The sequence below is a fragment of the Pteropus medius genome, unplaced genomic scaffold (genome assembly GCF_902729225.1).
Source record: "Pteropus medius unplaced genomic scaffold, Ma_sr-lr_union100, whole genome shotgun sequence".
NCBI classification, from domain to species: Eukaryota; Metazoa; Chordata; class Mammalia; order Chiroptera; family Pteropodidae; genus Pteropus; species Pteropus medius.
The window spans coordinates 714,970-728,401 of record NW_024352148.1 but is presented as its reverse complement, the minus strand read 5'-3'; the positions used below and the strand labels follow the sequence as shown (position 1 = coordinate 728,401).

Below are 13,432 nucleotides of genomic sequence, written 5' to 3'. Positions count from 1 at the left end.
TATAGCTAAATTGATATCCCTTTACTTCTTAATATGCACAATGAATGTCCTTGTAACTCGTTTCTGTAAGGGTTTGCTTTTGCTAACAGTCACTTAAGCATGATGGCTTAGAATGGGACCGCTGACAGCTGTGTCCCAAGCACCATCTTGGGAAGCCCTGCCCATCCTGTGGACCGGCCGAGCCGTGGCCGGCTGCAGGGCTCACCCGGCTCTACCTGTTCTGGGCGCCAGCCTCCTGTCACAGCTTCCTGGTTTGCTCCTCTTGATGGAATCCTTGGTGACCCTTGCAGGACAAGCCCCCTTCCCTAGAGCATACCATGGATGTCATAGATGTGCGGATGGCCGAGGCCGCGGGCCTAGGAGGAGGGCTGGCCGGCGTCCCCTAGTGCTCCGGGAACTGTAAACCTGGCTTCCTGTCACCACATGTCACGCACAGGAAGCCACCCTCCGGCCGGCGTCCTTTCCAGCATTGCCCGTGCCTGTGTTCCACGCATTACGCCCAGCCCAGGACAGAGCCCGGCCCCCTGCCCTCAGCCCCTCACCCAGCGGGGCTCCCCGGCTCCCCACAGCCCTCACCACATTCTTGGGGATAGTCAGGTGCCACATGAGTATATGAAAGTGTTTTATGGAGGAATGTTCCCTGCTCTTGGCAGTTTTGAAAGACCTGTGACATGTATCCTCATGTAAATTACTCCTGAAAGGGAGCCCCGTAAGGTAGATATATTTGTTTAACATTTGCATGATTTTACGGAACGCGTTGTTTTCATAGATAATGTCATGTTTCTGAATGCCATCATTGTGGCAGAAGGGAAACTGCATGACAGCGGTGCTGCCGAAGCCGACGTGTCCCTTCCACGGCCCCGAGCAACAGGCTGGGTGGGCACCTGGAGCTCCCTGTCACAGCCGTACGAGGCGAGTGACCGGGACCAGTGAAGGGCGTAGTTAGTGTATAAAACTGGTCAATTTAATTTGTTTAAAAATTTACACCGGTTAAACATTTTCCTCTATTCTTGTTTACTGTAATAGTATTTGGAGTATAACGTAAAATTACGTTTTGTTCATAATTTACTGTTCTGATTTTGTCTCTTTCTGACCACAGATATCCATGGTTCTCCCGTTAATTCAGTAGTTATTTTATAGTCATTTCCATGGTATGTTAGAGGACACGCAAAACGAATGTTTGATGAAATTGACATACTTTTCAGGGATTTTTAGAAATTCGTGTCTTCTAAAGTTGAGCAGGTTTTCGGCAATCGTAATGATGGTGCTTTGCTCGGGCGCCGCGCCTGGTGCTGGCACGTTTTAAGCCCCGTTTGTAGATGGACCCTTTGCGGGGTCGGGGGACTTGACACCGGCCTGTAGCGAGCGATAGAACCAGACAGCGGCTCTCCTCTCCTTGCTCCGAGCCTGGGGCTCCTTACGCTTGGCCTGCTGCGGACCTGGGCGCTTCTGTCCTGGGCTCTGGTTCTCAGGCCACCTGGACGTTTCATCTTTCTCCACAAATGAAACCGCAGGAGGAAGTGAAGTGAAGCAGAGGCCTGTTCACTGTGTGACGGCTGTGACCAGGGGACGAGAGCTTTTCCGCAGAAAGCAAACCACGCACCATGGCCTCCTGTCCACGTAGGACCAAGGGACGGTGACCTCTGGTCCGCGTGGGGCTGAGGGGATGGTGGCTTCCGGTCCATGTAGGACTGAGGGGACAGTGGCCTCCGGTCCATGTAGGACCAAGGGGACAGTGGCCTCCAGTCCGCGTGGGGCCGAGGGGACGGACAGCGTAGCTCAGCACTTAACGTGGGTGCGAGTTTCCCACGGGGCAACCTTCGGGTCACCTCCTGAATTAGGTGCGTGGACTTGGGCACGTGCACCCCGCTCTGCTTTGCCGTGAACGGGCGTGCGCCGCTGCGCGGCGACAGCATCCCGCTGGCTTGTCCGGGCGTGCGGGGCAGACACGATGTCAGAAGGACTCAGAGCGCGTGAAAGTCAGACCCACGGTATGGGTTAGGCTAGAGCAGAAGAGAAGTGTGAAGCGGGAGCGTCACGCGCGGGTATGAGTTTGAAAAGTGCCGAGGAAGGCGACAGCGTCGCGTCCACGCGCATGGCACGCGGCCCGTCATAACCCGGCGCTTCCTCTCAGCAGCGGCTGCAGAGTCACGTGGCCCTGAGCGTGAGCGCTTGGGTGGATGGAGCCCGTGTCCCTGCCCAAGACACAGCCCTCCCCGGGAGCGGTGACTGCGCGGGGGCGCCCCAGCCTCAGGCGCAGGGCCCCGCGTGGCCGCCGCGGCAGCGGTGGGCTCCGGCGTGCCCTGGGTCACCGCCACCGGTTTGTCGCAGCAGCCGTGATGCAGGGAGGGACGACCATCGTTTGCTGAACGTGTGCCTGAACCTGTTTCTGTCCTGAAGATGCTCGTGGCAGGGTGAACCGGCAGCAAAAGCTGGTGACGAGGCAGACACGGCGCTAGAGCAGACGCAGCCCGCAGAGCCTCCGTCGCCCACGCCGCGTGGTGTGTCCTCCTCCCCGGGGCTCGGGGCGGCCAGGCTGCATCTGCAGGGCAGGGCATGCCTCGCGTGCCTCGCTGGGACTTCAGTTTCCTAGAAACTGGACGATGTGGAAAGCTGAGCGTGGAGCTGGGACCGAGGAGCAGGACTAACCTGACCTCCCAGTGGGCGTCGGCCATCGGGGGAGGGGCTGGAGCCAGCAGGCCAAGGGAGGGCCCAGGAACCGATGGCGAGGGCTCTGCCCCCCCCGCCCCGGGACTGATCCCCACATGAGATTGGGGTGCAGTCTGCTTGGGGAGGCCAGAGGGGTCGCGCCCTCTGCTGCGTGTGGCACACCCGCGTCTTCCTTGGTCGTGTGTCTGCACCGCGTGCGTGCGTCTCGGCGGGAGGGGCGCTCACTGCACATTGGTGGCAGAAGGCCAGCCCCTCCCCTGCCCAGGCTGGCCTGGCACTGCCTGTGCTGACAAGTGGCTCTGCGTGGAGAGCAGGGGACAGACGGGGACACGCCTCAGCGGCCTCTGGGGGCCTCACCGACTTGCAGCAGCATGATGAAGCATGCCCTGTCATCTGTGTGAGGAAGCCGGACTGTGCCATGTTCCCTGGAGGTGACCGTGTTAAAAGCTTTGGCATCAGGGGTGCGTACTTCTGAAATTTACTTACTGGTAAAAGCTCACCCCCGGATAGGTCAGTTGTCCCTTTCGGTAGCTTAGCGCTCTTCTGATGGCCTGTGGAGTGACTCGGGCTGGCGCTTCAGTGTCCACCAGTAACCAGAGCCATTCTGTGTGAAGACACACTTGATTTGGGACAGGAGTGACGGACGGACTTCATAGGTCTGAATTCGTATTTTCCACCTCATTTGAAATAAAATACCTTATTAAGTTTTTAAAAAGTATCTTAAGGCTGGGAAGAAATAAGCACATTTTCTCCAAATTCCCGGACACTATTCAAGAGCCCACAGGCGTCTGGGCCAGTGATGCCGCCCATTGACCCTTTGTCACAGCCACCATGTCACCAGACCGGACGAGATTCCAGCCTGAGGGTTACGTTTTTATTCACGTGACACTGGGCTTGAGCTTCAAAGGAAGAATAAGCAGTGAGTACTACAGTTTGGGTACTTGAGTGAGTATGAAATGATAAACGAAGCTGTCTCCGCACTGCTGCAGGGCACGCGGATGATAGAAGTAACCTTCCCACGGTGACAAACAGGACGGTGGGCGCCTCGCCTTCGTCCTGCGGTCGTGAGAGCCGGTAACAGTGGGGCAGTTGTGTGACTTCTGTTGCCGACCGAATTCAAGGTAAAGGATATCTTACAAGTGTTACGTGTGCGTCGCTTTAGCAGAGTAAGCAGAGAGCTGTGCTTTCCTCCTGATCACGCCCCTCCTCTGCCCGCGCCCCTTAAACTCTGATGGACTTGCTGTGGGTGGTGACACCCACCAGGCGATAGGCGTTTCCTTGATGCCCCAGTTTTGAGTTGAATGAAAACTGCGGTTTGGTCATCGTGCTCGGGATGTCAGAACATGCCCAGTGGGACAGTGCAGGACACCTGTGATTCACGGGAGGCCGCTGAGTTGTTCAGGAAGCTAGAGCGCGTGGGGCCGCTCACCAGAGAGAAGGCCCCCGGGGCTCTGGGCCGTCGTGGTCGAGGCAGCGTGACAGCAGCTCCAGCGCGGCCCCAGGGCTCCTGGCCGCCTGGGGTCCCTGCCCCTGCGTGGTCGCCTCCCCTGCAAGTGGGCCCGCCTGGTGCCTTGCTTCTAGCCGGTGGAATGTGGCTAATGTGATGAGCTGTCACTTCTGTGATTACCCTAGATAAGACAGTGACTCTCCTCTTGCTAGGAGACTCTCCCTTGGCGACTTTGCTGAAGCAAGCTGCCATCTGCCAGGGGCACGCCAGGATCGAGGGCGGCCTCCAGCCCACAGCTAGTCGGAGACTGAGACCCTCAGCTCAGCAACCCCTGAGCGACTCACTACTGCCCCAGCCATGGGAGATCAGAAGCACACCCCTCCCTGGCCAAGACTGTGGGGAGACCCCAACCCTGAGCCCTGGCCGAGGCCGTCACACCCTGAGAGACCCCATAGGAAAGGGCACCACCCGCTAAACTGGGCCCTTGTCCAGCCCCTCAGAAACGGGACTGTAAGCGAGCATCGCTTTGAGCCTCCAAGTCGGCCGCAGTGTGTTCTGCAGCCAGGAAGGCTGACACGGGGATGTTTTCGTTAGCTGGGGCTGTCACAGTGGCACAGGGCTTTGTTTTCTCAGATTCCGGTGTGGGCAGGCTGGTTCTCCTGAGGCCTCTCTTCTTGGCGTGTGGACACTGCGCCCTCCCTGTGACCTCCCGTGGTCGTCCCCCTGTGTGTGTCTGTGCCCTTATCTCCTCTACTGGATCAGGGCCACCCCGGTGACCTCATTTCACCCTAGTCACTTCTGTGAAGACCCATCTGCAAACACAGTCATGTTCTGAGGTGCTGGGGGTCAGGGCTTCAGCACAGGAATTTTAGGGGGACACAGTTCAGCACATAGGATAGGCTATGTGGATTCTGTAATTATGTGCATCTTCATAGCTAAAATCCTGTAGCACTTATGACCCATAAAGGCCATGGGTTTTCCTGTCTCCGTAACAAAATTGTAAATCCTATAAGCATGTTTTTTTCATATGTTTTACATATCACACTGTACAGTATTTACGATGGTGTTAGGTACATTTTCAAAATCTGTTTATTTACTTGTATGTTTCTAAATAAGAATATTCTAGAAGTAGCTTATCTGAAGGATGAGGACCTCTTAAGAAGATGAGGAGGTTGAAGAATTTGCACTTATTTGGGGTGTGCGTGGTTCTGTACTCACTCTCAGGTAAGCCAGGGAGAATGGACACCCTGGTCGCCCCTGTCCAGGCTGTGCTGAGTCATTAAAGCACTTTCCCTGTGAGCTATTAATAGCGCTGTGTACATTTAAAATGTTTTTCTAAATTACTTATCTTCAGGTGGTTTAGAAAAATTTTTTCAGCTATCAATATATTTTGGCACATTTGTGTGTGTATATGTAGCATATGTATATACACACACGTGTGTGTCAATTAGATAAATATATATGTACAAACACATACACACACATAAGAAGGAGAGATTTAAATGATTTCTAATGGGTGAAGTGTTAATGAGAGATGTATCCAGGTAAACTATACAGTTTTTTAATATTATTTTTATTCTTCAAATTTATTGTTTCAGTTATTTCCAAATAAAAGGTTTAAAATTTAAATGCAGTTGCTTCCGTTAACACGTGGTGTGGTCGTTGCTGTTTTTAAATGAGCTTGACACACGTTAGGCTCGTCTCCATGTTAATACCACGGACTCGGGTCCCCGTGAGCACTGTCTTGGGGTCCTCGGTGCTTCTCAGAGCGGACGGCCCTGGGACCACGGGCTGTGTGGCAGTGGTCACGTGGGCGTCCCCGCATCTCTCACTGTTTCGGGACGCGAGCTGGTGAGACCTGGTCGGCAGGTGCCCCTAGCCGGTTTTGTCGTCTGGGACAAGCCGGGTAAGCTCTCCGTGCCCGCGCGTTCCTCCTTGCAGACCCGGGGTAGAACCCTGCTGGTCTCGGGGCGCACAGGTTTCTGTCTGTCACTCTGCGTGACCTCGCTCAGCCAGCGCCCGCTCCTCGCCACGGTCCTGGTGGCTTGTGTTTCTGTCTGTTCTCATCTCTCCTTGCCCTTTACTGTGTGCCCTGGCTAATGTTTTGGCCGTGGTCACATGCATTTGGACCACCACAAGGAGAGCAAAGGGTATCAGCTCTAAAGCTGCGAGCTAGCAGTGGTCCAGGTCCCTCCGAGGGATGGCCAGGGAGACAGGCGAGGGCGGCAAGCAGGTGGGGGTTCAGCAGGCCCTGGCTTGAGGAGCGCAGGACCCTGGGGGTGGGTGGCCGTGTGAAGGGTGCTGGACGGGGCTGTGACGGGCGGGGCGGCCCTCCGTCAGGGCTGTGCAGCGCCGAGTCCCACCTGGCACCACGTCCCCTTGCCTCCAGGTCCCAGGTCGCACCCTCCGCCGCCGGGGTCGGCACTGGGCGGCTTACGTGGTCGAGTGACATGCGCTTGGAGGGAAGATGCGGGGGAAAGCTGCTGTTGTGCGCCACGTTCACTGTCTCCAAGCTTCCAGCCAGTGCAAAGTAAAAATAGTTCGCGTGTTAACAACTACGCAGTGCTCGCGAAATTCCAAATTCAGATGGCCAGTGCTCAAAAGAAACCGAAGGGCAAGTCAGTGGACGGGCTTCGTGCCCTGTGGGCGCGCTGCTCATCGCTTTTTAATGTTTCTTGCCAAAATTGTGATTTTTCTGATTTTTTGTTTTTTTACAGATCATCAGAAACTGGAAAGGGAAGCCAGAATCTGCCGTCTTCTGAAGCACCCCAATATCGGTAAGGCGTCTTTCGGTGTCTGAGCTGCATGTTACGTATTCTCACCACGACCAAGTGTTGACAGACAGGCCCCTGACTCTCAGTCCTGCCTGCATTTGGCTGTTTAAAGGTTTTAAGTTTTTCCAAAACTTGTAGTTCTGTATCTGCGGACACTTAAAAACCAGCACCAGGTCGTCCGGCTGCCGCTGGCGGGTGGGAGACGGGACGGAAGCCCCCGGTTAGTCTAAATCGCTTTCACCTGTTCTGTAAAAGTTCCCCTTAAAATCGATTCCATTCCAGAAACTAGTAAACTTAAAATATTATTCCTCAGGAATGATAAAGTAGCATGACGATGTTCAAAATAAAAAATGACGGATATAAGAAAAGCAGAAGAAACAAAGGAAAGGAAGAGAGTGACTCCGTGCGCGTGCTCGATCCTGTGACGGCCGCCGCCGTCATTTTGGAAAAATGTTGCCGCCTCAGCTCTGTCTCTCTCGCTGTCACGAGTGCGTCTGACGCCGGGGGTGGGGACCGCCTGAGGACACTGAGGACACTGGCCGGTGGGGGAGCTGGGGGACCGCCGGCCGGCAGGCGCCTGCCCTCCGTGTTCCCGCGTGGGGCGTCCGGTGCGCTCCGCCCGTGTCCGGGACTCGGTGCTTCTCGGGCTCTGAGTGAGTGGACGGACGCGGCCCGGTGCCTCTGCCTCTGCGCTCACAGCCATCTGACAGGGACCTGGTTTGCGGAGTGCCAGTGACCCCCGTGCATGCCTGCCTCGTGGGGCACGTTTCACCCGACAGAGTCCCCGGCACCCCTTGATTGGCTGTACTATGACCTCACAAAGGACCTCAGACCGGGTGGCTTAGAAACAGCAGCGTCTCCTCTCACAGTGCTGGAGGCAGGTGGTCTGAGACAGAGGGTGAGCAGGCGGCATCTTCCGAGGCCTCTTCCGGGCTCGCAGACGCAGTCCCCGTGCGACATGGTGCCCCGCTGGAGCCTGCTCTGTGGGTGCCAGTCCTGTGCATGGGGGTCCACCCGGCTGCCTCCCTTGACTCAGTCATCCCCCAGCCCGTGCCCTGCCCAGCCCTGCGGTCCAGGGTGCGGGCACGCGTGCATGTAGGGGACACGCGACTCAGCCCAGAGCACCAACGCGGAGGCAGGCCCGAGCTCCGGGTGGGGGCAAGGTGCAGCCTTCCTGTGGAGGACTCGTCCCTGGGGAGAAGCTATGCTGGTTAGGTTTTCAGTCTTTGTCCGAACCCTGTTTTCTTGGGTGATGGAACCGGTAGCCTCCTTTTCGTGTAAGGGACCAGGATCGGCCCCACCTGGGAACGGCCAGGGCGGTTTGCACTGATGCTCGTATGGACCAGCGGCAGGGACGAGCCGTGCGCTGGGGACAGTCCAGCGCTGCCCGGGCTCCCTGCAGCATTGGCATCCGACCCAGCCCCTCGGGGCCTCGTGGGGGTCTCTTCTCTCTCGGGACTTAAGGGGACCGTGCCGTGGAGCTGCCAGGCCCTGGGCCTCGTTTCCAAGCCCAGGAGAGGTTTCCGGTGGCCCTGCACTGCAGGGGTGAGGACGCCTCGCTTTTCACCTCACCCCCATGGTGGTTCCCCACGCATGTGACGGAAGGTGACTCAGCAATGGGGGTTGTCATCCGCGCGCAGCAGCGGACAGACACCACGGGACGCCCGTGTGCACTGTCCCTGTGTGCGTCCCCTGAGTGGGCACAGTCACGATGGCCCAGACTCAGCAGGAAACAGCTTCGCTCCTGGCTCCCTGGAGCAGGCGTGAGGACGCGGAACTGTCACGAGACCCCAGGGCTCCCCCCGCCCGTGTTGTTACTCTCCCGGTTTTCTGAAAATCGCTCCGGTTCACGGACTTCGCGGAGGGAAATGCTGCGCTGCACAGTTTTCCCCGTGCGGATTTGCGTGTCACACTTCTGCTCTCGTGTCCGTGCTCTCGGCACAGACTCGACAGTCGGAGGAGCCGCCAGGAAGAGGGCTCTCCCAGAGGAGCACGCTGAAAGCGGCTGAGGGCGATGACTCACCGAGCCACGTGTTTTCCAGTGCTTTTTTTGTTGTTGTTTTTCTGATTTTCAAAGCAATGCCCACGTTTGGTGGAGAGTGTGGGAAACAGTCACGTATAAAGAAGCATCCTGAAGGAACAGCCTTTAGGGGAACCGTGGAAGCACAACGTTGAGTTGTCCCGCCCTGCGCGGGTGACAGGGAGGGGGCTGGGATGAGCGGGGCGGGGGCGGGGAGCAGGCTTTGCGGCGAGGGTGGCGGGCGCCGGCGGGAGGGCCACAGGCAGCCGGAGCGCGTCTGCCGCCTGAGCTCGCCCTCGGTCACCTGCGTCCAGGAGGGTTTGCGAGCTGCAGCCGCTCTCTGCTGCAGGGCCCTCCGCGCACCCGAGCTCCGCATGTCCTGGGCTCAGCCACCTTGAGGGCTCAACAAGCCGGGCACGCCGTCTGACCCCGGCCAGGCGGTGTGCAGCCAGCTCTCTGTCACGTGAGGTGTGACGCCGTCTGGAGGGAGCAACTTACTCTTGCTTCTGCCCTGAGCTCATTTGATCGCTGTGTTCATCTTTTAAGAAAATGGGCTTATTTCCTCTTGAAATTTGATGAACCAGATTGAGCTATATACGTCAGCATGTCTGCCGAGCAAGGGAAAAATACCTTTAAGGTAGTGAAATAAAATATTTGGGGTAATAACCAAATTGTTTCCAAAATGATTCTACATTTCTATTGATTTTGTGCTTGATGCTTGACGAGCATTAATTACTGAGGAATTTATTGAGGCCTGTGGTGAAGCCCAAGCAGCGCGGAGAAGCGGGGACGATGCCAGAACTCGCATCCCCACCCCGCCCATCCGGTCTGCGAACCGGTGGGCCCGGGAGGGGCGCGGGAGGCAGCGAAGATGGCGGGTGGCTCGCCGGCGTCCCCCGCGCCTCACCCACGAGCATGCGGGCTCTGAGACGGCCTTGCTGCTGGCGGAGGGGCGAGCTCTGTTGCTGGCCGCCTGAGCTCTGAGGACCCCAGCTTACACTGGGGACTCGGGAGAGCAAGGCGTCTTCTGACAGCTCGAAGAAGCCCGCATTTCTGTGCAGATGAGCCCCGGAGGTGAGCCCGACCGACGGGCCAGGGGCCTCGCCTGTCTCATCCGTTGGTGCCCGCGCCTGCGGACGGGCGGCCTTTCCAAGATCACGTCACAGCGTCGCAGTGACGGCCGCCCTGCCAGCCCCCCAGCACCGCACACGTGGCCCTCACTCACGAATGTCACGGGGCAGAAGAAGGTGGGAGACAGCGCTGGCAGGAGCTTCGAGGGCTGGTGGCCCCACGTACTCCGCTCGTCTCCTCTGCTCATCGGCTTCTAGTTGCTCTTTGTGATGCAGAGAAAATATTCACCACTTCGTTTCCCTCTGAGAGTTATCGGAGGGAATTAGATAACGCACCTTATCATGGAAAGTATCTAATGGAAATAAACAGTTGAGCGGATCGTTATGGGACATCACTTACCAGGTGCTGCCTAATTAGTGACAATATTTAGTAGTTTCTTTCTGAGGCTATGTTCAGACGGTGGAAAAACCTATTTTCTTGCATTATATATAGCATGTAATAAAACGTATGATATATAGTGTATATCACAAAACACATGTAGGTAATCAGAGCATCATAGTATTGCAGTAACAGAACTTATAGATTATCTAGCACAAATTCTGAATTATTTTTGTTTTAATGATTGATGAGTCTAAACTTTTCTGCGTGCATGTGACTTATCCAGAGTCACAGGCATCGGTGACATGGCAAACCTGCGTTGTCAACACCCCACGTGTGGAGAGGCTCTGCGGTCCGGGAGCCGGGCGGGCGGCAGCACCGGCACTGAGAAGGCGGCGCCCTTCCTGTTTCCTCTCGAGCAGAGTTTGAAGTTGTTTTTGGCTCACGTCGGTCTGCCCCTCCTACGGGATGGGCATTAAGTTAAAAGCTTGTGATGCTAAGGCACAGAAGAGAAGAGTGTGCAGGTTCTGGGGCGCATGGGTTGTACCTGCCTCCCTCCCGTGTCAGCCCCGCCGTGGGACCACTGGGTCTCAGGTGCCCTGCCGGCAAGCTGTGCCGTTTGGCAGAGAACCCGGGGCCTCGGAGGCTGACGGGCACAGGGCGGACTGTGCAGACTGAGCTCTCCGTGGCGGCCGGCACCCGTGCCCGACGGGTAGCTGAGGCACCTGGGGTTTGTATAATTCCCTAAGTTGCAGGAGGGGCCCCTAGGGACCGCACACGCGCACGGCTCCCCGCCGGAGGTGTGGGGGAAGGACCCGCCCAGGTCCCGTGGCTCCCGCGGGCCGCAAGCGCACACCTGGCACCTCATTTTGCAGTGTGTCTTCTTTCCCTGACCTTGGAGGTGTGGCGTCTTAATTTTTTGACCTGAGTCTCCATAGTTTTGGCTAAAATTCTTGAGTCAATTCTCAGTTCTTTACTGTTCACGACGAAACGCAGCCCTGTTCTTTCGTCGGGTCTTCCGTTTCGCCTCTCTCCGGCTCTGCACGCAGTTTTCCCCCAGGTTCCTGGGGCTTCCAAGGACCCCGCCCGACAGTGGCGTGAGCCTCAGCTCAGTCAGTGTTCAGGTTAACCGTTGGCAGTCGCCAGCGGCCAGCGACCAAGCCGCCCGCGTGTCCTGCGCTGCGTCCGGGTTTCGAGCCCTGAGCAGTCTCGTGGGAGGGCCAGCGAGCGTGGAGTCGGGCTCAGTCGCTGCTGTGAGGACAGCTGGAGGCTTATGAATGACAGCCCGGCCTTCTCCATGCTGCGGGGAGCCAGCCGCCGCTGAGAGTGGCGCCTGCGGCGGCCTCCGTGACCCCCGTGACCCCCGTGATGGCGGCTGTGGCTCTGTCGAAGGCGCTTCGGAGCGCACGGCAGTGAGTGTCTCCCTGAGGCACTTCCCCCGTGGCCCTCCAGCAGGAGAGAGGTGACCTGCGGGGTGAGGAGCAGCGCCCTCCTGTCCCACGTTCCTCGTAGCCGCGACGCAGCCTCACCTCTGCGCCGTGGTTGCTGCGTGGGGACTCAGCGCCGGCCCCCGCGTGGCAGGTGCGACCGTGCCAGATGCCGGTTCCCCGGACAAGCGATGTTTCCAAAGTGCTCGGTACCGACGCGCCTTCTCCTTTTCCTTTAGCTCATTTACCATCGTGCCAGCGACATTCTCTCTATCATTCTTGGTTGAGAGTTAAATTCATCATTGTTTAAGCAAACAACTTATTTAATAGAAAGATAGAATATGGATATAAAAATCACAGATTCACAACGTTTTAAGTTCCCTTTCAATGCGTGAATTTGGGTGAGTTCATGTGTTACTGGTTCCTTTGTAAAGAAGTCGTTTTTTCATGTATCAATTGAAAAAGCCAGGTCCTGAGTGACGTTAGACGTAGTTGGATTTTACATGAAATGGTCTCGTTGCGACGACAGAGCGTGCGGTCAGGTTTGCTGGCAGCGCCGGGCGCGCGTCAGCAGAGCAGTGGCTCGGGCGCACCTCGCGACCCGCTTCGTTTCCGTCCCGGCCGCCGGCGCCGAGGCCCCAGCAGGGAGCGGCCCGTGCTTTCCCGGGCTGGGGCGCACGCCCTAGACCGAAACAGGAGGCGAGTGATCCGGGTGGTACAAGCGCCTTCCTTTGTTCGCTCGTTTGTTCGTTCGATTGGGGCTTGAGGTACACTGAGTCCGCTCCCTGCTCCCTGACGTCACCAGTGTCACCACTAGGGATAGCTGCGTAAAGCCCTTGTGTGCGCCCTCTGCCCCAGCTTTGACAACAGCAGTGAGCCTGCACGTCGGAGTGTGCAGGTGGCCGTCCAAGTGGAGGCCCGGCGAGCTCTGCCACCGGAGTCAGTCTCTCAGCTGCACCACGCCATCGGGCGCCCGGCGAAGTGTGACCGTGCTTCCTTCCAGTCCCCAAAACAGACGAGCGCCGTCCTTGTCCGCACTTTACAGACAGGGAGTCACACGTCCAGGAAGGGCTCAGCGCGGCACCGCCCCGTAGTACCCCTCGGGACTTGGTGAAAGTCTTAGTGGTCCTGTTCAACCCGAGTTATTTACTTGCTGTGCGGGACAGTCTTTTAGTCTCTTCCTCTGTTGGTCAGAAAAACAAATGAAACATTTGTCAGAAAACAGAGAAGTTAAGGAAGAAAACAACGACTAATGTGATGTGTAGCATACGACGAAGCAGATTTTCAAAACTATTTTTAAGTTGTAGAAAAAGATCAGGATAGGACACTGATCTTTTGTAACTTATTTAAATAGCGTATACACAGGAATACGAACTTCGAGTTATGAGATAACTTTTGAAAGTGTAGTTTAGAGTTCGATTATAGCCGTTATGTGTAGCATTTTACAAGGCTAGTCGTGGTTTATTTTGGCAGAAAAGTTGCCACTTTAGGAAAGGTAGCCCTATATTCCCGTCATTTATCAATTCGAAAGTGGGAGTTTTGAAGTACAGGATATCTTGTCTTTCACCTGTTGAGAAAACGAATGATTTTACTTACAAATACTTAATTTGACTCTGAGCTCGGGGAGACCGGTCCCCTGCGGAGT

The 13,432-nt window shown here is 56.6% G+C and overlaps 1 protein-coding gene across 1 annotated transcript in view; it reads left to right on the top strand.

Moving 5' to 3' along the window:
* Window positions 1–13,432, top strand: part of CAMK2D (calcium/calmodulin dependent protein kinase II delta) — a 134,222-nt gene that overhangs the window by 49,946 nt on the left and 70,844 nt on the right. The window contains exon 3 of the mRNA XM_039846913.1: window positions 6,835–6,894. Within this exon, the coding sequence (XP_039702847.1) occupies window positions 6,835–6,894 (60 nt within the window). The remainder of the gene's footprint in view (window positions 1–6,834; window positions 6,895–13,432) is intronic.